Source organism: Salvia splendens, chromosome 3 (assembly GCF_004379255.2).
Source record: "Salvia splendens isolate huo1 chromosome 3, SspV2, whole genome shotgun sequence".
Taxonomy (NCBI): domain Eukaryota; kingdom Viridiplantae; phylum Streptophyta; class Magnoliopsida; order Lamiales; family Lamiaceae; genus Salvia; species Salvia splendens.
Genome location: NC_056034.1, coordinates 9,913,929 through 9,940,443, shown reverse-complemented (window position 1 = coordinate 9,940,443; position 26,515 = coordinate 9,913,929). Strand labels below are relative to the sequence as shown.

At 40.1% G+C, this 26,515-nt stretch overlaps 2 protein-coding genes across 2 annotated transcripts; both read left to right on the top strand.

Annotated features, from left to right (window-relative positions):
• Positions 1–11,536: 11,536 nt before the first annotated feature.
• Positions 11,537–17,224, top strand: LOC121795387 (ran guanine nucleotide release factor-like). Its single transcript, XM_042193910.1, has 7 exons — positions 11,537–11,734; positions 11,850–11,885; positions 11,986–12,123; positions 15,940–16,026; positions 16,570–16,617; positions 16,695–16,771; positions 16,889–17,224. Exons 1-7 carry the CDS (start codon positions 11,660–11,662, stop codon positions 17,034–17,036), a joined length of 609 nt encoding a protein of 202 aa, XP_042049844.1. The 5' UTR covers positions 11,537–11,659; the 3' UTR covers positions 17,037–17,224.
• A 6,226-nt stretch (positions 17,225–23,450) lies between these two features.
• On the top strand, positions 23,451–24,843 carry LOC121797216 (transcription factor TCP15-like). Its single transcript, XM_042195970.1, has one exon. It carries the CDS (start codon positions 23,623–23,625, stop codon positions 24,619–24,621), a length of 999 nt encoding a protein of 332 aa, XP_042051904.1. The 5' UTR covers positions 23,451–23,622; the 3' UTR covers positions 24,622–24,843.
• The last annotated feature ends 1,672 nt before the right edge of the window (positions 24,844–26,515 follow it).

The following is a 26,515-nucleotide window of genomic DNA, read 5'->3' as shown; positions in this document are numbered from 1 at the left end:
TGAGGGCTATTGAAAATATCCACTATAGTGGCGAAAACAAATTTTTAGGGCTGTGAACAATAATTTTGGGGCTATGGACAAAAACTGGGCCGGGGCTATTGGGGTGTCCGCCTTATAGTGTACACTCTCACATACGCCTCCTTCTGCATACTCAAAAGCCGCGCTTGTTTTTCACCACAACTGGTCCCTCCCTCTCTCTCCTTCATTTCCTCCTCGTTTCATATTCAAACAAAAAATCATACTCCACCACCGCCTTTTTTCATGTTTCGATGGCCAATCTCTCCGATAACAATCACTACTACTCTCCTCATGAATCCGATGACATTTCTCTCTTTCTCCACCATATTCTGCTCCCATCTAATTGCTCGAGAAAATGGGAATAATTCAGCAATTGCTGATGGAATACTAAATAAATATAATTATATGAAAAAGTAACAAAAAAAGATGAGAATATTTTGAACATCCCTTTATTCGTATCTGTTGTTGATATGAATAAAAAGAAGTTTTCTGTAAAGAGCAGTCCAGAAGGCTGTTGATCCATCAAAGATCGCCAACAATGTAACGAATTTCAAGCATTTCCAGTAAATTATGCCACCCAACCTCCCTCTCTCTATATATACTAAAATAATTGGAAATTTTGGCGATTGGGAACGTGGATTCATGACATGGGAAATATGAATATTTTGTAATCTCTCACTTCGCTGCCGAACAACTTCAGAGCATGTGCAGCGGTGGCGTCCGTCGCCACCGCCGTCCGCGCCGCTGGCACGGACGCCATCCGCAGCCGCTGCGCTCGCGCCGCTGGCACGGCGCTGCTCGATGTATCGAGCACGTCCGTGCCAGCGGACGCACACGTGGCAGCCTCCCATTCGTCAACGGCTCGACCGTTGTGTTTAAAAAATTTCTATTTTTTTTTAAAAAAATCGGTTTTTTTTTTAACCGATAAAAAATAAAAAAAAAATTTCACTTCCCCAAAAAAATATATCCGTTTATAACCATTTTTTACACCTTTTTAATTTTTTTTTTCATTTTTTTTACCTCAAAAATACACACTTTCATCTATAAATACCCTCAATTTCACCCCAAAAATTCACATCAAACTACACAACTCTCATCATCATTCTCCAATATCCATTCTCATCTCCATTCTCTCATATCCATTTTCATCTTCATTCTCTCATACCCTACAACATCACTATGTCCGGCCAAGACGATAACCCTTCGGGCTCCCACGGTTGGAACCCCGAATGGTTCGGTTCACAACCGTTTCCTAGTCCGGAAACGGAATATTCGGCCCCTCCTCAAACCCAAGATTCGGCCGTTCCGGGTGGCTACCGTCCATACCCAATCGGCGACCAAGGTGCCTCCGAAGGGCGCTACGGGTGGACACCGGAGCCTAGGCATCGCGCCCCTTCCCAGATGCCGATTCCTCCATCTCGCGCCGGTGTCCGCACACCGTACTCACCGGCGGAGATGGAAAGATTGTTCAAGGCGTACTTGGAAATCTCCGAAGATGCGGTGGTTGGAACGAACCAATCCGGCGATCACTTTTGGTGGCGCGTCTCTAGCCGGTACAATGCAAACCGGCCGCCCGGAACGATCGAGCGCAACGAGAGTATGGTGCGCAACTGCATCGGCCGAGCCAACGAAGAAATTGGCAAGTTCAACGGCTATTTCATCCAGGAGTCCCGGAATGCCGGGAGCGGCCGAAGTGAGGTCGACATCATCCCCGCCGCGCTGAGCACCTACCAATCCATGAACGGTAAGTCGTTCAAATATCTTAATGTTTGGCAGGAGAAACGGACGCACCCGAAGTATAAGGGAGGCATAACATCCTCCTCTAGCGGCTCCTCCAAACGATCAAGGTCGGTAGCCCTATCCGACTCCGGCTCGGAAGAAGTGGCTAGCCAACTCGCCGGAGCTAACTTGGGTAGCCCCGACGCCGGACCGAGCGGTTCCCAACGCCGCCCCCAAGGAAGGAAGAAGACGGCGGCCAACCGTCGTCGCGGCTCGACTCCCGAAGCCACTCCCGAAGCCGCTCCCGCTCCCTATGTGCCACCTCCACCCCCGAACAACTCGCTGTGGATGCTCTTAAGCCAACTCAATATGGCCGATATGTCATCTATGACCCCCACGCAACTTGAAACACACGAGACCATGATAAAAGGTCTCCAAAAACAATTGGGGTTGTTGCCGCCGGATGAGTAGTCTTCCTCGGGTAATATTAGCCAATAATTATGTAATTTTAATTTTTAGTATTTTAATTATGTAATTTTTAATTTTTAGGATTTTAATTATGTCTTTTTATTTTATTTGTATTTTGTAATATTTATTGTGATTTTTTAATGAATTTTAGTATTATGGAAATGTTTATGTTTAATTGAATATTAAATTAATTGTGCTCGTCCTTGCGGAAGAGCACAGTTGTGAGTGTTGTGCTCTTGCCAGAGAGCAGGCATGAATAGTACCGCCCGGGCCCACAACCGTGCCGTTGGCAGAGCACGGTTGTGGATGCTCTCAATAGTTTTTATTTAAAATGGAGCAATATGAGTTAACAAAACATATCACTATTAGAATGATTTTACTTCACTTTTGTTAACAAAACACATCACTATTAGCATGATTTTACTTCACTGTTGTTAACAAAACACATCACTATTAGCATGATTTTACTTCACTGTTGTTAACAAAACACATCACTATTAGCATGATTTTACTTCACTATTGTTAACAAAACACATCACTATTAGCATGATTTTACTTCATTGTTGTTAATAAAATACATCACTATTAGCATGATTTTACTTCACTGTTGTTAACAAAATACATCACTATTAGCATGATTTTACTTCACTGTTGTTAACAAAACACATCACTAGTAGCATGATTTTACTTCACTGTTGTTAATAAAATACATCACTATTAACATGATTTTACTTCACTGTTGTCAGCTTTCACTATTCCGAAACTTCTTTTTTCTTGTTCAACCTCTCTCTCTCTTTCTCTTAAATTGATCTATGCATTATCACAACCTCGGAGAATTGCTTCATCTTTATTACTTGTCCTCAACCAGGTGCAGCTATACGTACAACTTAAGATAGTCCTCAACAAAGGATACTTCAACACCACAAACATCGTCGGCACAATCACCAGAAAAATCAGCAGCAGCGCCACCGCCACCCACCCGTGCTCGAAAAACAGCAAGCACGAGCAGAACGCCACCATTATCGCCACGATTGAGAAGAAGAGCTGAGATTGCATTTCTCTCTGCTCTCATTTTCGCATTCAAAAGGGTGAGGGGTGGGAGATACAGAAACTAGAGAGAGACCGACAAAGAAACGTCTTTCTCTCTCAAAAATAAAAATTCAAATAAAAAATCATTCGCGTATACATCTTTGTCTATACCGGATCCCGTTAAGCTACAGCGCCATGGTTACCGACACCTCCACCGACAGAAACGCCATTTTCCGCAAGCTAAGAGCCAAGTCCGATAATAAGGTTCATTTTCGTTTTCTTGTGCAATTTTGGTTTGAGATCTAATTCAGATCTAACCTCCTCTTTTTATTTGGATATCTTAATTGGAATTTCAGATGTGTTTCGATTGCAACGCGAAGAATCCGACTTGGGCGTCGGTTACGTATGGGATCTTCCTGTGCATTGATTGTTCGGGAGTTCATCGAAGCCTTGGCGTGCACATCAGCTTCGTAAGGTAATTCCTATATTTCTGACCATTATACCTATATTAAGAAAATCAAAGACTAGTATTAATACATGTAATTCTTATATTTCTGACCATTATACCCCCACTTTGTTATCGTGGAGTAAATTTGTGAGAAAATGAACTAATTTATCCTTTAAATTCATAAATTACATGTATTAATACTAGTCCTTAATTTCCTTAATCTTGTAGTTGTGATTTGTTCTCTAGTTATGTAGTTAGTGGACACTTGCCCTATATCACTGCTCTATATATATATATATATATATATATATATATATATATATATATATAGGTTAGTGATCAAGATATAACTAATTTTAAGTGTATAACTAGAAAACAAATCTCAGCCACACATTATCTTAATCCAATGACTAAAATAAGCATACATTTTTAACTCATACAAATTGCATAGGGACATTTTGGGAAATCAAACACACACACCATTCCTGCATATACACACACCATTCTCGTAGACACACTATGCTCTCTCTCAAAGGAGGTGACGGAGCACGACTCCACTTCCTCTCCGGCGACGGGATGAAGAATTACCTGGCGGCGCCGGTGTACTCCATCTTGGACACGAGCTTCGACTTCTCCAACTACACGACCGTCACAATCCCCACCGTGTCGTTCGCATTCGGCGGCGGAGTGAAGATCGACTTCATCCCGTCGGGGATACTGATATCGGTTTGCTCCACGGTGGCGTGCCTTGCTTTCGCCGGAAACGGAGACGCCACAGACACCGGAATCTTCGGAAACACGCAGCAATTGACATTTGAAGTGGTGTATGATGTCGCCGGAGGGAAGCTGGGATTCGGTGCAGCTGGATGTTGATTCATAGTAGTAGTTTCTTACATTTAAAAAAAAAACATATGAATTTTCTCCAAAGAATGGAAATATGTTAGTGTGATATGTATATGGTATGATTTCAGAAAATTTTAAATAAAAAATTGTGTTTCAAGAAACAGAGGTGAACTGTTGGAGTGATTGTCAAATTGAATTTGTGATGCACGATGTGCGTTCAATTACATCCTTGAACGGCATTTTTCAATGTCTTTAACCCGGTAACAAAATACATCACTCTTAGCATGATTTTACTTCACTGTTGTTTACAAAACACATCACTCTTAGCATGATTGTACTTCACTCTTGTTTACAAAACACAACACTCTTAGCATGATTTTACTTCACTCTTGTTTATAAAACACATCACTCTTAGTATGATTTTACTTCACTCTTGTTTACAAAACACATCACTCTTATTATGATTTTACTTCACTGTTGTTTACAAAACACATCACTCTTAGCATGATTTTACTTCAATCGTGTTTACAAAACACATCACTCTTAGCATGATTTTACTTCACTGTTGTTTACAAAACACATCACTCTTAGTATGATTTTACTTCACTCTTGTTTACAAAACACATCACTCTTAACGCGATTTTACTTCACTCTTGTTTACAAAACACATCACTCTTAGTATGATTTTACTTCACTCTTGTTTACAAAACACATCACTCTTAGCGTGATTTTACTTCACTCTTGTTTACAAAACACATCACTCTTAGCATGATTTTACTTCACTCTTGTTTACAAAACACATCACTCTTAGCATGATTTTAATCCGCTCTTGTTTACTAAACACATCACTCTTATTGATAATAATAATAATAATAATCGACAGGGATATATTGTCAATTTTCAATTGCGACCATGTATTGGCACACAATGAGTATATACACAAACTAAACTTCTAAATTAGCAATGATAAAAATCAACCGAACATCAAAATAGATTCCATGCTTCATATCCCAAATGCAATAGTGCCACTAATATAATAGATCTCACGTATATACTAATAATTCAAAGTCTTTACAAAAAATGCGAATTCCACATATTGCACAAAAATCTGCAGCTACAGAATCAAGAGATTTTTCCCACCTTCAACCCGAGGGGTTAAAAATAGTCAGAAGCTATTCATAAAATTTGGCTTCCGAAATCGATTCCGGCAGAGATCCTTCAAACGCATTGTTGCTCAGATCGAGAATTTTGAGCTTCGTCATGTTACGGAAGGCGTTAATCAGAATCTCGCCGGAGAATCCGTTTCTCGAGAGGGTAAGCTGCTCGAGAACGGCAAATTTCCCGATCCATTCGGTGATCCCGCCGGAGACGCCGGTTCCGGTGAGAATTAGCCGCCGGAGTCGTTTTAGGTTTCTGATCCTGCCGTGGAGGGTACCGATTAGGGCGGGATTCTCGATGAAGATCAGCTCCTCTAACGAGGATGCGTGGCTGAGGGATGATAAATTGGGGAATGGAGTCTGCGTCTGCGCGAAGCAATTGTAGAACATGAGCTTCCTGAGGCGGGGGAAGCCATGGAAGCCATGGCTATGCAATGACCATAATACCCCTGCATTTTTATTATAGAGTAAATTTATGATTAATGGAACTAATATCTCCTTAAATTCGAAAATTAATACTAGCCCTTGATTTTTTTGATCTTGTGGCTATTATTTGTTCTCTAGTTATTTGGTTAAGAGGTGTTTGCCATAGATCACTACCATATATATATATATATATATGGGTGTGTTAAGGTGCTTCGCAGCTTTTCAGTCCAAGCTTCTTTTTAATCACAACCCTTGGATCCTTGAATTAGATTGTTGTGATGATCTGCATTATTACACTATAATGATGCATTATTAGTCGGTGTGCATTATTCAACTAAAAATCTGCATTATTAAATGACACGCGGCATCAATCTAACCGTCGGATGACAAAATCGTGGGGCTGAGATTAAAAAGAACAATAGAACAAAAGATACAAAAAGGAAATGAATTTAACATTGATTTGAGTGGCGCAGCGGAAGCGTGGTGGGCCCATAACCCACAGGTCCCAGGATCGAAACCTGGCTCTGATAAATCAAATGTAGCTTATGTTTTTTTTGTAATTACATTTTTTCCCTCATTTTCTCTGACTTTCATAAACAAGCTAATCATCACCTCGTTATAATTTCCTAAGGAGGCGGGTGGTACCCATGGAAGTAAATCGAAACCTGGCTCTGATAAATCAGATGTAGCTTATGTTTTTTTTGTAATTACATTTTTTCCCTCATTTTCTCTGACTTTCATAAACAAGCTAATCATCACCTCGTTATAATTTCCTAAGGAGGCGGGCGGTACCCATGGAAGTAATTTGATAAATCAGATGTAGCTTATGTTTTTTTTTAATTACATTTTTCCCTCATTTTCTCTGACTTTCATAAACAATCTAATCATCACCTCGTTATAATTTCCTAAGGAGGCGGGTGGTACCCATGGAAGTAATTTTCATGGTTTCCTAGATAGTGGGCTTTTCACATGCATAAGGACAGTCTTTTTGGTGACTATATTGTGTTTGGTACAAACCATATATCCCTGAAAGCCCACGGGTAGTTGTTTGGTCGAAAGCCCAAGTTTGTGAAAATAATTATGAACTGCCTAAACAGTCCCTTATTTGAGTTTGGAATGACTTAAAGTCATCAGTTCTAATTTGGGTGAATGACTTAATTTGGCGAAGATCAAGTCCTAATTCGACGATGAGAAATGTAGTTGTGGAGAGGGCGGCGGAGGTCGGAGTGGCAGGGGAGTGGAGGAGAGGGTGTGTGAGGAGATGGAAATGGGCTTTGATGGCGGGAGGATGGGGGTGGGGGTGGGCAGTAGCCGATTTTGGGTTCGGCGGAGTGGGTTGATTGGGTTTCCGCCATGGAAATTGGAGGTAATTGTTGCTGGAGATTGAGGTGTGAAGTAGACGAAGGAGTGGATTGATTGTTCATGGAAATTGAGTGGGTTGATTATTCCATAGGCGAGATTGAGTGGGTTGATTGTTCACGGAATCGTCATCCTCGACGCGAACAAATTGAATTCAACAAATGAATTATGATTTCGCCCAAATAAATTACGATTTCGCCGAAACTGATGAGGAGATCAAGTCCAATTTGTCGAAGGAGTGAATTTAGAACGACGAGGATGATGATTTCGTGAATAGTTGCTTGAATTTGGAGAGAGGCGAGGATAAAGTGTTTGTTTTCAGGAGAAGGGGGAAAAAGATCAATCCTTGTACATGCCTTCGGCTGTGATAAGAGTTACACAACCTACAAGGATAGTAGTAGCTGGAAGCCCATGTTTTTATCGGGTCGGGAAAATGTGTTTCAAAGCTATCGGACGCTAATTAGGTCATCCGCAACGCTGTCTCTTATCCATCTCTTAACCGTCTCATCTCTTCACTATTCATGGGCCTCAGTGTACTTTTCATCCCATCTCTTAACTAAGAGACAACACTTGCAACCCTCCATCTCTTAACCATCTCTTAACTATCTCATCCCTTAACTATTCATTCAATTTCTTTTTTTTTTTATTTCCAACAAATTCAATTAATAAAAACACACTTCATTAAATAAAATAAAATAAAATAAAAACTTCAAATTCTAAAAAAATTTTAAAAACACATAATTAAAATCCTAAAAAAATATTAAAAATACATAATTTAATTTCTTCCGCGCACTCTACTGGTTGCCAAAGTTTGCTCAAATGTGTTCCATTAGATCATCTTGGAGTTGGGCGTGGACGGTAGAATCACGTGTCCTTACCCGAATAGACAACCGATCTTGCATAGACGGATGCACTCCACTGTGAGGCGGACTACTTGCGGTAGAGCTTCCCGGGGTTTCAGGGTCGAACCAATTTCCCGCCTCAGGTCCTTCGTCGGCGACAATCATGTTGTGCAAGATTATGCACGTATACATGATGTAGACCATATTCTCCATAAACCACGTACGAGCCGGGGCTTTGATAATGTTGAAGCGAGCTTGGAGAACCCCGAACGCTCTCTCCAAATCCTTGCGAGCAGCCTCTTGCATCTGCGTAAAAAGAGCCTATTTTTCGTTCACCGGCCTGTTGAACGTCTTCACGAAGGTAGATGTTGTCGGCAAGATAGTACCCCATTTTATACTGCCGGTTGTTAGCGATGAAGTAGATGGTCGGCGTTTTACCATTCAAAACTTCGGGGAAGAGGTCGGATTGGTTGAGCACGTTGACGTCGTTGTTCGATCCGGGGACCCCCGAAATACGCATGCCAAATCCATAGCCGGTAGTCGGCAACGGCCTCGAGTATAACGGTGGGGTGGGTGCCTTTGTGGCCGCTCGTGTATGACCCCTCCACGCCACAAGGCAATTCTTTCATTGTCAATGCATGCAATCAACGCTGCCAAGCATCCCGGGGAATCCGTGCACTTCTTCGTGAAGTCGGAGCAGAAACTGACAATCTGTCGTGTTTTGCCTCCGAAGAAATTCGTCGGTGAAGGCTGCCCGGGCGCCTTTGCAGAAGTTTATCAGACACATTCTCCTAGTGCTTTCCCCGACGTGCAGGTATTCGTCGAACTCATCTACCGTTTGTCCAGTAGCAAGCTGACGGATTGCTGCAGTACATTTCTGCAGCGTCGTGTGACTGGGATGGCCAACGGCGTCGAACCCTTCTTGGAAGAACTCTTCCCGGGCTGCCAACATATTTGCGATGTGCATAAATAGCCGTTTCCGCATGTGGAAACGGGGACGGAAGTAGGTCTCTTCCCATACCGGGTTGTCTCAAAAGTAGTCGCGTACCAACTTGCGGCGGCTTCCTCCCGGTTACGATGGATGTAAGCCAGGGATCGCCTTGGAGGCGTCGCGGCTTCCTCCTCCTCCCGGCGTCGATCTTTTGCTAGCGATTCTTCCATTATGCAACGCATTTGCTCAAATGGATCCATAGATGATTTAAATTTGGGAGAAGAATAAAAGAGATGATTTGTGATGAAAATTGGAGAGGAAAGGGAGATGATTTGAGAAGAATAGATGTGTGTTTGTGTGTGTAATGATAATGGATCCATAGATGATTTAAATTTGGGAGAAGAATAAAAGAGATGATTTGAGATGAAAATTGGAGAGGAAAGTGAGATGATTTGAGAAGAATAGATGTGTGTTTGTGTGTGTAATGATAATGAAAGAAGAGTATTTATAGAATAAAAAAATAAAAAATAAATAAAAAATTAAAAAAATAACCGTTGAACGGTCATATTACAAATATTTAATTTTTAATTTTTTTATTAAAATCGAATTTTTTTTTAAAAAATAATTTATTGCGTCAGCGTGACGACGCCCACTCGTGGGCCGCCCGTCTCGGAGGGACGAGCCGCTCGTCGAGACAAGGACGAGACGGGACGGGACGCTGCAATGCGTCTCTTAACCGTCTCGTCTCGGAGAGACGAGATAAAAGACGATTAAGAGATGCGTTGCGGATGCTAGGCTGTGAACAGTGCGTTTTCAAGGCTTTTCAAGTCTACCATTCAAGGCCTAAGCATTCACCCGTGTATCCATTTGTTATTAATTTTATAAAAATAAGTCTTTGAGAATAAAACATATGTCCAAATTTCATAATTTTGGCATGTAATATTACTTAATTTATTAGTTTTGGATCTTAAAAATTACAACCAGTTTGTTCATATGTTCATATATTTTGTTAAGAGTTGACAACTTTTGAAGGTTTATGATATTAGAATTTCATTTGTGATAGGTATTGCGATGTTCTAAGTTCATATTTTTCTAAGAATTCGAATTTTTACAATGAAGGACGAAACACTAGTGATTTTGAAGTCCATCTTCAAATCCTCAAAATCTCCTTTGAAACTCGCCCAATTGTAAGTCAACAACGAATTTTGAAGATAAAGCTAGCTCTTGGATTATAACACATGCAATGATTAATTAAGATGAAGTCGTGACAACAAGTGAATGGTCGAAGTTTTGGGGTGAGAACCTTTTTTTTACTTTAATTTTTTTTGATAAATTATAAAATAAAAAATAATTAATAAATGTTTAAACATCTATAAGTGTTTTTATTGTTAAATTAGTATTAACGCACAAATTGGAATAATGTTTTTATACTTCTTTTCTATCTCTTTTTTTATTTTTAAAATTTTGAAGCAATTAAGTCTATCATAGCGTCATCGTTAAGCTACAATTTTAAAACATTTTTTACAAAGCCTTCGTGAGGGTGTTCGCAATAGTAGAATAGTCACGCCACCACCACAAAAAAACTTATTCGCCTGGTCATCACAGTCATGCCTCAGCCACATAAAACTTTTCCAGTCACGTCACGCCTCACATTATTTTATCAATTGTTGGTATATTTTAATTCGGACAGTGGATTTGAGAAAATTTTGAGATCTGAGATTGTAATGAAATGAAAAAAGTGAATTGGAGATAGGTATTTTATAGATAAAAATTAAAGAATTAAAAAAAATGAAATTGACCGTTGCGGCGGTCTCGCGGCTCACAATATGCCACCGCAGCTATGCCGCGCGACCGCCACCCTCCCACCTGGCGCAGCCGGGTCCTCGGCTGTCTTCCCACCGCCGTAGCGGTGCTATTGTGGTCACTCTTATAAGTAGTATTCTTACTATTTTCATCACCATTATTTTTTAACTTCGATTTTAAAGTGGTGCTCCCTCCTTTTATAGTAGTAGAGTTATTTAATTATTTTAACATTTTGGTATATTAAGTAGTGGAGTTATTTTTCTTTTTTAAGTAAAAAAATCAATACATTGCTTCTCATTTGTATAATACTTTATTCTTTTTTCATCTCTCTATCATTTTTATTTTTTAATTCTTCATTTAATTAAATAACTTAATTTATAATTTTTCTTAAATCGCGGACGAAAAAGAAACACCTTCAATGCCGCGGAATGGAAGGAATAGTATTTAATTGATTTAAATTCATTTAAAACATAAATTTTCAAACCCAGTCACCGTGTAAAACAAACGCTACCTAAATCCTCTTTCTTCTGAGCTCCCACACTCTTCCACTCCCCAATTTCGAATTCGCGCGCAGAAAATTCTACAAATTTCTCCGCGATTGAAGCAGCAGAGTAGAATGCCTGCGGATTTATGCACTCAACGCCCACTCTTCGGTGGCGCCATCTCCTCCACCTTTCCGCTTCGCTTCCAGGTTTATATGCGTTATTTTTTTTTCTTTTGAAGTTTAATTTCCCCTTTTGTACTGCTTTTTTCAAAAACAATTAATTTGTTCGATTTAATGAAGTTTCAATTTACTGTTTATGCAGGACGTAAGCAACATGCGCCAAGTTCCTGATCATCAGGTCAGAGACTTCCTGAATGTTTAATTTGCCTTTCCTCCAATTTCGTTGTTTTCTTTTGTATTTTATCGGCTCTCTTTTATCAATCAAATTGCTTCTGTAGGAGGTTTTTGTTGATCCAACGAGCGACGGGAGCTTAATATTTGAGCTCCTCGACTTGAAGACAGATGTGGCGGATCAGGGAAGTGCCACGTGGTTTCTTCAAGACCTGGCTAATGAGCAAGATGCTGAAGGAGCAATGGTACAATCAGAGCTCTTAATCTCACCTCTTTTTTCTTATAATTTCTGTAAAGATTTCGAGTTTCATGCTGCTACTTGGCTCAATTGGACCAATCGTCTGCATCTCATGCTACTCCAGCGAATTAGTGAAGTTTAGGAAGTCGATAATATCGAGTTATTTTGTTGTTTTAGTTCACTGCTAATCCATTCCCTACCACATTTGAACTTTCTCTTTAATGTTAATCACCAGTTGTTTAATGACTAGTTATTTAATACTTTGTCAAAGAAGTTTGTCATTATCATGGTTGATGTTAGCTTCGAATTAGCTGTTTTGGTGATAGCACTGGTTTAAATGATGGTGATAGAGAGGTTATCTTTACGGCCTTATTTTGGGCTTAAAGTACTTGGGTTAGATTTGGATTCCATTATATCAACTCTGGTGGTTGTTTGGATTGGGAAATGTTTCTGATTTGTAGTATTATTTTCTGTTTTAAATTTCTTTGTTCTAAAGTTACTTGGATGGGATTTCAATTATTTTCTAGCCTTTCTTTAAATCCATAGCTCCAAATCCAAATGCAACCTTAGGTCACATCAGAACAAAGTTTTCCAGTACGATGGTGATTTCGAGTAGTTTTTTGAGTTATTTGGTTGTAGATATCATCCTCCATTTAGCATTTCAAATCCCTATCTCTAAATGTAGCCTCAGGTTGTGGTGATGGGAAGTTTGTCTTATATGACTATGAATGTTAGGAGTAAAGGCTCGAGACTAATGAACAAGAAGATAAACGAAAAAGGGAAGGAACTCAATATAACTAATCAAACTGGAACAAGAAATAATCCTCACGAAGGAGGCCACGGCTACGCCGTCTAAATTCTGATCTCTCCAAAAGATCGTTTTCACCACTTAAAGAGCCTCAATATATAGACTTACAAAATGAGAGAAATCTGCAACAACTTAATTCAAAATTCAAATCTGCTAACAACTAACTAATTAAAGAAGTAAATTAATAAATAAAATCTAATCAAATCCTAACTAACACTGACTAAGTACGCATCTCTTCTTTATCAATTGCCTCACTCTCAAAACAGCCTTGCCCTCAAGGCTGAGCTCAAAACTGAAACCAATTACATTGTTCGGTGGAGGCTCCCATTCATGCTTCTGGCCAGGAGGTGAAAAGCTGAACCAAGGAATGTGCCCATGAACAAGAAGAGGTAGATACATGATTGTGGCCAGCCCGGCAGCAGCTGCAGGAACTGTACGTCGCAGCAAAGGGAAGAAGGGCTGAAACAGTGAAATATCAGCACTCGAGAACCACAACGGTGTTGTCACCACTGTTGGTGTAGGCGGATTGGTAGGAGATGGCAGGGGCACTAAAACAGAAATATGAATAGGCTGTTGTACTACCAAGGGTAGGGGTGTTTTATTGTCCGCTTTGGTATCGATATCAGGGTGGATTGTTGACGTGGTAATAGGCGGTATCTCCTGCAGGGCTGTTGTAGACAGGCTAGAGGACAGCAATGGTGTTGTCACGGTGGGTAGGATAGCTGCAGAATTATTGCTGGTTATGGGTGGAATTTTTGGCTGGTTTTTTGCAACATAGATAGTAGAAAAAGGATCCTTACTACTGTACTTGGATGAATTGCCAGCGACGCAGCTTTATGATGTGATGGTATCACCAAAACGTTGCAAGAGCTGTTGAACAAACTTGTCCCACGATAAGGAGGGGCAGCGATGAACGAGCAATTGCTTCCAAGGCTTGGCTGGTCCGTCTATGGCGAGCATGGCAACGTCGACACGTCTATCCGATGATGTTTTGTTGACGAGGAAATATTGGTTTGCCCTCGCGAGCCACGCGAGAGGCTCAGATCCATCAAAAGTTGGCATTGGCGACGTTGATTTGTTTCCGGCTGACACCGAATTAGATTCCCGATTTTCAGAGGAAGCACCGTCCTCCGGCGTTGCTCTGAACTTGTGGTTGAGGGCCGCGAAACCCGCACGCATTTCCTCTATCATGGAGTCGAGTTTTGACCCCAATGCCGAGACCCGTTCGTAGGGATGTCAATCGGGCCAGCCCATCGGGTTTCGGGCCAACCCTATTTGGGTTTCGGGTCAATCGGGTGCGGACTAGTCGGGCTGTGATTTTTCCGGGTTATAAAAGTTCAACCCTAACCCTAAAAGCTCGGGTTTCGGGCTAGCCCATCGGGTTAATCGGGTTGCTACCGATAAAATTAACATGCGATCAATCTAATAAATAATGATTAAAATTAATTATATTTATAAAATGTAAAATATTTAATTATGATAAATTTGAGATATATGTTTAAACTCAAACATAAACATGATCAAATACTAATATTTGAGATTTATGCAAAATAAAACATAAACATTAAGAAATTTTAAAGCATGTTTAGAAATTTAAATATATTTTTTAGTGAATTTGAAGTTTCTAATCCATTTATCTATTGTTATATTAATAAAACTTAATATATATAATTTATATATTTAATATATAAAATGGAAAGTTATTTTTTCAGTAATCTATATTATAAAATAATTAATGAAGTGTCGAATTAGAGTCAAACAAATAAAACAATAGAAATTTTATCGGGTTTCCGGGCCAGCCCATCGGGTTTTCGGGTCTGGCCCTAACGGGTTGAGGGTTAATCGGGTGCGGGCTAATCGGGCTGTAATTTTATCGGGCTGGAAATTTTCAACTCTAACCCTATAAATTTGGCGGGCTATTCGGGCCAGCCCACGGGTTGCGGGCTAAATTGACATCCCTACCCGTTCGTTCGTCTGTTGGAGCTGGGCGTTGAGTTTTTCAGTAGCCTTCTCCAAACCGTCTAGGCGTGAATCTCCCCGAGAGTTGACCATCGTTCACCGCACCAATTGTTAGGAGTAAAGGCTCGAGACTAATGAACAAGAAGATAAACGAAAAAGGGAAGGAACTCAATATAACTAATCAAACTGGAACAAGAAATAATCCTCACGAAGGAGGCCAATCCTCACGAAGGAGGCCACGGCTACGCCGTCTAAATTCTGATCTCTCCAAAAGATCGTTTTCACCACTTAAAGAGCCTCAATATATAGACTTACAAAATGAGAGAAATCTGCAACAACTTAATTCAAAATTCAAATCTGCTAACAACTAACTAATTAAAGAAGTAAATTAATAAATAAAATCTAATCAAATCCTAACTAACACTGACTAAGTACGCATCTCTTCTTTATCAATGAACTTCACGATAAAAACTTTTTCTTGAGTATGCTATGACTTCTTTTGTGGAAAGCTATCAGGGAATCCAAGTTTTGTGAATTTCAATTTTATCCTAAAGAAATTGTAGACAGAGTCTTTCAAGATTTTAGTGTGTCCTTGAGGATTTAGAGATGAAATATTTCTAAAATTTATACAGGTTTAACTTTGAAGTCAGGTTGTTGTAGTGGAATTAAGTTTAGATCTAGTTACCATTGTCATTTACTAGCTGATGACAGGTTTTCTCTGTTCTTTAGTTTGTAATGTAGATTTTGCTCATTTAAAGGCCTATTTCTATTAATTTCTTTTCATTCAGAAGAACATAATTATGAGAACTGAAGTTAATGATGTTATGATCCTGCATCTGTAATTCTATTATTTTCAACTTTTGTGTTAGTGTAACACAACACGGTCATCATGTAATTTATTGACAGAGATGAAAATTTTCACTCTATAAATTATTTTCTAGATCTTATTTGCTGACAATTTATGTTGTTGTATAAAAAACATAAAATGTATAGCTGATAAGTTTAAAATCTTGAGTTTCCTTCATAATAATTGCATCGGCTTGTTCTATAAACCAGGTGCTTGAACAATCAGGTGTATTTGAGGCCGATGCACTACGATTTAGAGACAGTCCTGCTGTTATTACAACTGCGGTTGGTCAGATGGTATGTACAGTCTTTTACTGATTGGTACTAGTACTATTTTGTATGCATTAAGAGTGATATCATAATGTATCTGGTTTGTGATATAAAGAGCTTAACCAGCCCACTCAACCCTCTGGAGCCTGTCCCTAAAAGAAATATGTACTGTGTTAAAACGCACTTCTCCTCGAACCTCAGATAATCATTTCATATATTATTTGCTTGCATGATCCTGTGTTAGTAGTTACACACCCCATTTATTATCTCCCTACTTCTGGAACATGTCTATCGAAAACATTTTCAGTACTGAATTTCTTGCAAACAATTCAAGATTGCCATCAATTAAGCCCTCTGCTTCTGCTACTTGCTGACATTCAAGTTCTGCTAACCTGATATAGATCATTGAACTAGTGTGAGTTGTTTCTTAGTGCCTAGGTAGTACAAGTGTACAACCATTAAATATCTAGCAAGAGATTCAAGGATATTGAGGTTGGCATTGTGTGTTTGGTGTTTATTTCCTATAATAATTTATCAGCAGACTTCATTGTTGCTACGCTCCATTTTCAGGCCATATCTAAAGGTAGACAGGGAAGAGATGCACAAAACGTAGTTAAGGTAAACTCGCCATTTCATCTTCCAAGGAGAATTGCCTCAAGATATTTAACTGGGACCTTAATATACGTTATTTCCAGGTTTATCTAGCTAATTTACGCCTCAAGGATGTCGGTACTGATGTTCTGATTACTGCATATGAGCCAGTGATGATAAAGTAAGTAGATTCTTTACGACTCCCACCCAATTGCACATATTGATTCTCTCTCAGGTGCCAACTGCTTTCTAGTATCTGCTCTTCTTTCCGGCTCATCTTCTGCATCCCTTCTTGCAGCCCTTTGAGTGAAAGTGCTGCAACAGTCGGTGCTGGCTTAGCCGTGCCTGCTTCACAGTCCGGATGCATGCCGATGGAGGAGGTCTTCAGAGGTGCCGTCTCGAGTTTCAAGGTGAACGACTGGAGCCTTTTTGGTGCTGTGGCTTGAGCTGGGCATCTTGCTTACGTTACAGTTTCCGCTGTTTGTCTTTTATCTAGAATCGTTGGCATTTCGACTATACATGTGTGTCTTTACGAAGAAAACGTACCCAAGATAATAGTGTTATATATATTAATCTTTGAACAATAACATAAATGTACACTGATCAATAGTCAAGGATATGGAAATTCTCTTAAGTCGGCGAAAATGATAGATTGATGTCGGACACTTTTTATAGTTCAAAGTCAAGAATTGGAAAAGCTTGAATCTTTTTCCTATTCATATCAATCGGTAAGTGATGGTGTTTGAAAAACTTTGTTAGTGTAATAGGAGTATATTTGAGTTGTTTTCATACAATAAAGTCTAGTGCAACTGTTTGTGTACACGTACACAACGCACTACAACCTTTCATCCAATCTTCATCCTTCATTTATATTCAAACTTTATGTAAAATATGTGTGGGGGCGATTTCGTTGATGCTGCTATGTGTAATATGTGACTAATTAATATGTTTAGGCAAAGTTATACTACCATGTTATTCATTCATATATCATGATTAGTAAAAATGGAGTGGGAAACAGTAATTAATTAATAATAAGCTCAAAGTTTTGCCCAACTGTAACCTTGTCGGTAATAAATAATGAAAGGGTCCTTTAGAGTGTCCGGCGGACAACTCCAATAGCTCTGCCCCTTTTTTTGTCCATAGCCCCAGTTTATTTGTCCGCGTTAAAAAAAAAATTGTCCATGGCTATAAGGTGGACACTTCCAATAGCCCAAAAATTTTTAGCCACTTATCATTTTATTTGTCCGCTGCTGTCGGCTGCACCAATACAATCCTCATCAGACAAGCCTAGCCGGCGCTGGATCTCCCCTATGAGTTTCCAGTATATACCCTTGATGATGGGGTCGGTTGAGGTCTCGTAGAAACGACAGTTGTCCTGCAGTTGTTTCAACAACTGCACATCTAGGTTCTCCCTCAAGACCTCGTGGGGACCAGGGGCCATGGGTTGCGGTATAGGGGCGGGCTGCGGGATGCGTGATCCCGACGCGATCGACGATAGGCGGGAGGAACTTCCAGCCACTCTAGCGCTTCGGATAGAGGCCTGTTGTCCCGGAGGGTGTGGGCGCCTAGAGTGTGTAGCGGAGGGCTATTCGGTTTGCTCGTCGTTGAGGTCGAATGATTGCGAGCCGCTGCCGCTGCTGTAGTCCCCGGCTATGGTATGTCTAGTACGCTTCGCCCCAGGAGCTCCTGCCCGCTCTTGCGCACAGATGGCCCGGAATTTCGGACAGTGCTCGAGAACAAGCTACTCCTCCCACATGGTGAACTTCGGCCAGCCTTCCGTGTTGAATTGGGCCATAGACAATGCCTTCACGTCGGCTTCGCTTCGGCCACTCTCAGCACTGAGCAGGTTGTTCTCGTATATGGAGCTGAACCGCTTGGTGGCATGCAGAATTGATAAGGCTCGTTTCATTAATCTATTTTAGATATAAATTCTGTGTTTTCTACGATGCTAACGCGCATTTATAAGTTCAGGCGCGTGAAAAATCTGCCAGACCCAAGAAGGGAGAGCAATCACCAGGGCAGAGAAAATAGAAGAGAAAAAGTGAAGAAAAAGAGCGAAATCCTTAAGGGCACAATTGTCAAATCACGAAGTCTGTTGCCCTAGGGATTTGAGCCACGCCTATAAATACAAGGAAGCTAAAGAGGAAAGAAGGCACTTAGTTAGAAAATTTCCTTGGGTATTTCGGGCTCGCTCTAAAAAATTCACTCACTTAGTTCACGCACTTGGTTCCATGGGAGATCTGGGGTAGTTTACTGTGGTGTTTTGTTCAGTTTGGAAGTGTAACACCGCTACTATAAGGAGCAAAGAAATAATTTACTTTTTGCACGTACTCTATCTCGCCGATTTTCTTGCCGGAAATTCGGTGACTATTTTGTGACTTGATTTGCAGTTTATGGTTAATCTAGTTTCATTTTCAGTTTGTTTTGGATATGATGCTTACTGTTCTGTTTACTGGGTTGGATGCTTTACTTGGGTATTTTGGGCTCGCTCTAAAAAATTCACTCACTTAGTTCACGCACTTGGTTCCATGGGAGATTTGGGGTAGTTTACTGTGGTGTTTTGTTCAGTTTGGAAGTGTAACACCGCTCCTATAAGGAGCGAAGAAACAATTTACTTTTTGCACGTACTCTATCTCGCCGATTTCCTTGCCGGAAATTCGGCGACTATTTTGTGACTTGATTTGCAGTTTATGGTTAATCTAGTTTCGTTTTCAGTTTGTTTTGGATATGATGCTTACTGTTCTGTTTACTGAGTTGGATGCTTTTCGCAATTGAATTATAGATCAGAGTTGAGATCGTTGAGATCAGAGAGGATCTATTGAATCGGAGTTGAAATGGTGTTGGAAGTTGTGGATCTGATTTAGTTGGTGATAAATCTAATAGATCTAGCTTAGATTTCTTTTAACTGTTTGAATCTGTGTACGTAAGTTTGGATCTGCATGGGAAACTTTGTTATTGCTGATTACCTGGTCCAGTAGATTAGATCTGATAGTTCTTAGTTTAATCTTAGCATTCGTTGTTTGATTTGAAGTATGCTCTGTTTCATGTCCTATTTTGTTCATTTCGTGTTTGATTGTTGAAGAAGATAAAGTCGATCAGTAGTTATAGTCGAGTTTGCTTTAGTTTGTTAATCGCAGCTTTCTGTCAGTAGCTAGTTAGGGAAATCTGTTTTGTCGCTTACTTTTACGTGCTTTGTGTCTGGCTACTTTAGGAAACTCTTTTACTTGACCCAGGAAGGTTGGTGAATATTCTCCAGTTGCATTTGGTTCGAATCATGCATGCGTTTATATTTTACGTGCTTCCAATTCTCCAGGTCTGGTAGTTAGAATAGACTAGATTTAATTTCTTAGGCCTAGTAGTTAAAACTCAGCCCTCATGTTGCGTGGCAGCAGCCGAACCATCCAAAAGTCCTCTCAATGCATTCTAACCCTTCCATCCTCGTGGATTCGATCCCGACCTCCCTATACTAGCCAATAGTGTAGAGGGTTGAGGTTTTGAAGTAGGGGGTTGCTGTGACAACGACGACATTATGAAAGTTCATGATCTCCTAGACCTTGTGCTCTAGCAAATCCTCTTGACCTAAGAATTCACCATCAAAAGAAACACAACAGTCACACCCCATTTAAATCGAACTTCAAGAATCCTAGACCACTTTTTGCAGAGCTGTTCCTCGTCACGCGGTTTGGCGCCTCGAGGTTTGAACTCGTTGTATGCCAACAGGACGCGCTTCCAAAAGCTCCCCTCAGTCTGATCGGTGCCCACTATGGGGTCCGATGTGACGGCATCCCACGCCTGCGCCACAACAATGGACTCTACTTTGGTGTAGTGCGTGGCCCGTCCACTGCCGGCTGCCGCCACCGCTGCTGCCGCCTCTTCCTCCGCCCCCGCCACCACTGCTTTTCCACCCGCCCTACCAGACCCGCCGACTCTCGTCGGAACGGGCGTATCCACGCGTGCTGCAGGCGTTTTCGGTACGCCCGGACTGAGCAGGCCCATCATCGTCTCCAGTGCGTCTCGATCTGCATCGGTGAAAGGAGATTGGCTAGATTGGAAAGGGGTCTCCGGCCGCGGATGGTTAACCGCGTCGAGGTTGGGTCTGTAATCTCCAAACGCCGACCGACTCAAATTTCTCATAAAAGGTTTGGGCGTGGGACTCGACCTCCACGGCTGAGATGGAGGAGGAGTTGGACTCGATCCCCACGGAGGGGAGTTTGACTCCAACCCGACGGCTGGGAAAGATAGCCGCCATATCCCGACAGCTGGGAAGGATAGGCATCATATCCCGATTCATCAGTGCCGGGTGTTTCGTCGTCTCTACCGTGCATTTTTAGAGAGTGAAAGTGTAGAGAGTGAATGAATGGAGATTGTTTGAAAATGGTGTAAAATGGGTGGTTGTGGAGTGGTATTTATAGTAGAATTTTCAGAAAAAAAATTAATGGGGTGGGCCGGCGCGCCGATCGCCGGCACACTATAGGCCGACACGCCTATAGGCACGGCGATCGAGGACCGGCGCGTCCTCGCACATAACTCACCGGAGTGCCGTCCGCCCCAACAAAAATCGTCCGCCTAGGAGCGGACGCTCCCTCCACTATAGGCCGGCGGGGCGGTATCGGAATGGGGGCGGGCGGCGCCGCCCCTATAGTGGACACCCTTAGCCATCAACCCATGTTCTCAATATTGTGTTCTTGAGCTGTATGATTTTTTTAATTGGGCGAAAAATACTAGTGTCAACTCATTACATGTAAAATACAAAATGGTCTTAAGATTATTTGTTGGAATTGATTATATTTAAAGTTGGAGTCGGATTTGACTTTTGAAATAGTACAACTGAACCCTTTGTACCAAGCTTGGATATCAATTTGCCATCGAAATTAAGGTGTTAGAAAATACAGCTTTTAAATTGAATATTATGTTGCCCAAATTTAGAAATCATGTTAAAACTGGCAAAAATACTAGTATTGAAATTTGAAAAGGGAATGCAAATAAGTCTAGCTAGCTATTAATTAAATTGAAAGTTAATCTTTTTCTTGCTGTTTACATTAAATTTGACTGTAACACGAGACTTTGGAGAAATAAAAGACCAAAATACATTGTGAAAGTAAATAGATTTAGGAATAAGGAAAGGAAAGAGATGGGTAAAATGAAGAAGATATGCATTAATTCCGACAAATAGTTGTGCATGATTAGATAAATTAGTTAGAGGATGGTAAGCCATCTTGATCATCTGTATAGGACAAGTCATGGCACGTGATTATCTCCCAACAACCATCGTTGACCTAATCTCCATGCCCCCCATCAATTCATCCATGTATATTTATATCTCCACAAATAAGTTTTCCCTCAATATCAACCCAATAAATTAATTTTGAGAGAAAACGGCTGGTAGATTTAGCAACTTCTCCTTGAAAATAGCACTAGTTTTAGGCCGAAAAAGGTACAAAAAATTGAACTAGCTAGTGTTTTTATGTTTGTAATGTTTATCATCATTTGTTGATCATATCCACACACACACATAATGTAAACAATAGTAGTAGCAAATATAATCAGGATAGTGAATGAATAGTGAAACTGTATATGAAAGCAAAATATTGTTTTTTCTCAAGGTTTCTAATTAACTATTTCACATGATGGCGCCATATTCCTAATCTAGATAATAATCTCACTTGTCGTTCAAATTATGAATTTGTGTATAAGATTGTGCCATCAATTAATAGTACTGTTTCCTTCTAGTGTGTGTCTTTACATAGGTTATATGACACTAAATATTTAAATGATAAGAAGAATATGGAGCAACGAATTATTGAAATAATGGAGATATCAAGCACCGTCAAAAAATATTTTTAATTTTATGCTTCCTGGATTTCTAATGAAGCATTAATAGCATATATATTGTGATGAATAACAATCATCGAATCAGAAAATGAGGCCATTAATTAACGACGATTATAGCTAATTTATAAGCAAGATATTTAGTTTAACAATCAAATCTAGACAATTAAGTTGGTGAATGGTGAATGTCCTAATTATTTGTCTTCTACGTGCCATGAAATCATGGATTATTATGTTGAACGAGTGTGATTAGTAGCATATAATGTTAGGAGCTTGATCATGACTAACTGTCGTGTAATCATCTTTAGTTAGTCTACAAATATCTCATTAATAATTAATGTCTTAATCTCCATCCCACGGTCCCCCTCAATATGCATGTTTTCATACTAATATTCATGTCTTATGTGATTTAAATATGATTAATTAATATAATGGGCCAAATAATCCAAAAAGAAAAAAAGGGAAAACAAGAGTGCATTCGTGACACAAGAACAATCAGGAATATAGTATTTCAAAGCCATTAATAAATCTTCTCAACTATGTAGTTAACAGAGAGTTAGAAGTGACCATGATTGCATTTATGAGATAATGGTTTGATATTAATTACTATACTATACATTTATTTTTCTCAGGCTTAATTCCTGGCTTAAAATGTAGGGTCCCAGTCCAGTTCATTGTCTCTTTGTAGATTAATTGAATGATAAAGGGCAATGCACGTGGAGTCTGAATCAAGAAACTGTCAATCCCACATTTGTAAATGCCTTATATCATAAATTTCAAATAAAAGTACACTTGAATTCAAACTTTTTTTCTGAGTTTTAGTTTTCACCCCCTCTGTATATATATCGTACTAGATGATCATACAAATATGTTTCACTACCTTAATTTCGCCTTCACTTTTTACTGCATGCATATATATACAGTAAAGATTGAAAATTTATACTAAGAAAAAGCAAAAAAGATATTTGAATAAAGAAAAGATAGGTTAATTTGGCCTAGCCCACCACCCATATAATTCCCACTCATTATGTTTGTTGCTTAAAGCTTGCCCTCTCTATCTCTCTCATTCTTTCATCACTTCCCTTATCTCTTCATACCCTTTTTCTTCTCTCTCCTAAAATCTTCCAAAATTAAAAAAAAAGGAGAGTCACACAAAATGAGGATCATGTGCTAGAGTAGCCTAACATATTATATTTGTTCATCATGAATGGCGGCAACGGAAACCCTATGCAAAAACCTAATTTCCCTTTACAACTCTTAGAGAAACGAGACGACTACGATCATCAGCAGCAACAACAACAACAATCGACCGACACATCGTTTGTCGCGATATCAAAACCCGCTGAGAAGAAGCTTCCGCCGAAGCGAGCTTCGACCAAGGATCGACACACGAAGGTGGACGGCCGCGGCCGTCGAATTAGGATGCCTGCCACGTGCGCAGCTAGGGTTTTCCAGCTCACAAAGGAATTAGGTCACAAATCGGATGGCGAGACGATTGAGTGGCTGCTGCAGCAGGCGGAGCCGTCGGTGATCGCCGCCACCGGCACCGGAACGATTCCGGCGAATTTCACCTCGCTGAACATATCGTCGAGAAGCTCCGGCTTGACGTTCTCGGCGCCGTCGCATTTGAGCTTGAGCAACGGCGCCTATTTTGGGCAGAATTTTGGGGATTCTTCGCAGAGGAGGATTTTCTTCCACGGAGGCGGATTATCTTCGTCGGAGAATGCGGCGAGCTTTCTCAATAAGCAGGAATCGCGCGACGGAGACGGGAGCGCGGGGCGGAAGAGGACGTCGGAGGAGGATCTGCGGTCGGCAGTGCAAAATCAGATGGGAAATTACATGATGCAGTCTAGCTCCGGGACAATTCCGGCGAGCCAGGGTCAGATCCCGGCGTCGGCTTTTCTCAACTCCACAAATTCCGGCAGCGAATCTCTGTGGAGTTTTCCGTCGATTGCGAATTCCGGCGTGTATAGAGGGAGTGCGGTGGTGGCAAGCAGTGGGCTGCATTTTATGAATTTTCCGACGGCAATGTCGCTCTTGCCGGCGCATGGCGGTGGAGGTGGAGGTGAAGGGAATTTAGGCATGCTGGCGGCGCTTAATGCGTATAGGTATATGCCTGGCGGCGGAGGAATGGAGGCTCAGGGAAACGGCTACGACGGCGCCGCCGTTGACCGGCATATTGCAAGCAGTAATCACACTTGAATGGATTTCATCAAATTTGAATCTATATATATATATATATATAATGAATGGTTAGTTTGAGAAATTAGCTTAGTTCTATTAGGGTTTGTTTGCTCATCCTCTTCTTATTTTGCAATTTCATTGCGTGAATATCGAGTTTGATTTGTTTGCTTTTTTTTACTCTACTAGTTTGGGGAAAAAAAACTTCAATCTCTCAAGGTTATTAACATTGACCAATACTATTATATTTGGGAAAAATCTTCATCTGTGGACCAGATACAAATAGCATGAACCATGTTTTGAGCCCTACTTACTAGTAACAAAATATATTAAAATAAATTCACACTTATTGCAAATAATTCAATATGGGTCATTGGTAAATTAGTTAAATATATATATTTATGTGTGTAGTGAAATTGTGCAATTGCATGACAAAATGCATTAAATATAGTTCGCAAATTTGATCAGAAATAGCATGTGACATATGCACTATGTAGGGCTCTTGGAAGACTGCATCCCCCACCTACTGCCTATGATTGTTGCCAAATAAAAATCCAGCTTGAAGCATGGAAATTTTTCTTATAGGTCCATCATCCAAATATTCCAAAAGTTGCACTCAAATTAATTAAATATGGCACCGGTATCACCCCTCTAAAATCACAATAAAATTAAAATTTATTTTGCCCTATCTATCTTCCTCATCAAACAACTCATTATAACTAGTGGCTATATAATTAACCAACGTCCCTATTAGATTGTGACATTGTTGTAATGAACATGTACAACTCTTATGATTACAGAAATATCTGAATTAGAAGAGAAAAGATTGAATGCATATAGTAGTGAGATAAGGGGCCCACACTCTGTTTAGAGGTATGAGAAATTCCCCAAAACTGAGGCTTATTTAGTTACAGTAGACTCCCAATTTCAAATATAAATATTTCTCCACTTTCTGATACAACAAGGCTGCATCCCCCATTAGAGGGGGAGTGGCCCCACAATCTGGACCGTTCATTTAAGTAGTGAATCATGATGATGATCTTCTAAATAATCAATTTCTGTTTTCTTTCTTTTTTGCTGCTCCCATTTGTTTTCTCAGTTTACTTAGAAGCATCTTTTCTCCACTTATTTAGTATAGTATGTGAGCGTACGCTTTTTTGGATTCTTTGTCTATCTATATATGTATGCTGTCTCCAATTTGCCCTTAGCTGTAAATTTTCTACTACTTTCTTCATTATTAATTCTTCACCGCCGACATCAATAGGCGGCGCTGGCAACGGAATCCGGCGTACGTCAACCATGGATATATACATTTTTATCTCTCTTTTTTTATGAAATCGGATTTGTTTTTTTTTGCAAAATTGAATTACGAATCGACATGATTATGGATATATACATAGGGCTTGATTTTACTATTATGTCGAGTCACGGAAAAGAAGAAAATGATACTACTATATAATGTTGATGATGTGATTTCTCATGGAATTCTACAAGTACTAGTTAATTTAATAATTTGTGTCTATTTATTTCTGCATGATATAAGTACGTGGCAACACCACTCACCTAAAAAAATAGATAATCTACTACTACTAGATAAAAATAAAGTTAATACGAGAAAAAGACTATATACCTAATGCTGGCGGCAATGGATTGGCATCACGGATATTAATCCAGCCGGTTGAATCTATTTTTGTTAATTTATTAGATAATACACAGATTTTTAAAGATTATTATTATGTCATAATATATTTGAATCTAAAACCTTCGGCATAAGATATTAATTACTCCAGAATTGGGTCAAAATCTACGTGTCAATTAGGTGTACCTGTTATTAATGAGCTCTAAGGCCACCCGCAACGCGTCTCGTGGGTGGCTCGTATCTCGTCCCGCCGAGACGAGACGGTGGCGAGGGACA

Coding starts and splice junctions, on each gene's coding strand:
- LOC121795387 (XM_042193910.1), top strand. CDS start 11,660: ATGCCTGCGGATTTATGCACTCAACGCCCACTCTTCGGTGGCGCCATC. Junction 11,735..11,849: donor CCTTTCCGCTTCGCTTCCAG/GTTTATATGCGT, acceptor CTGTTTATGCAG/GACGTAAGCAACATGCGCCA. Junction 16,618..16,694: donor ATGCACAAAACGTAGTTAAG/GTAAACTCGCCA, acceptor CGTTATTTCCAG/GTTTATCTAGCTAATTTACG.
- LOC121797216 (XM_042195970.1), top strand. CDS start 23,623: ATGAATGGCGGCAACGGAAACCCTATGCAAAAACCTAATTTCCCTTTA.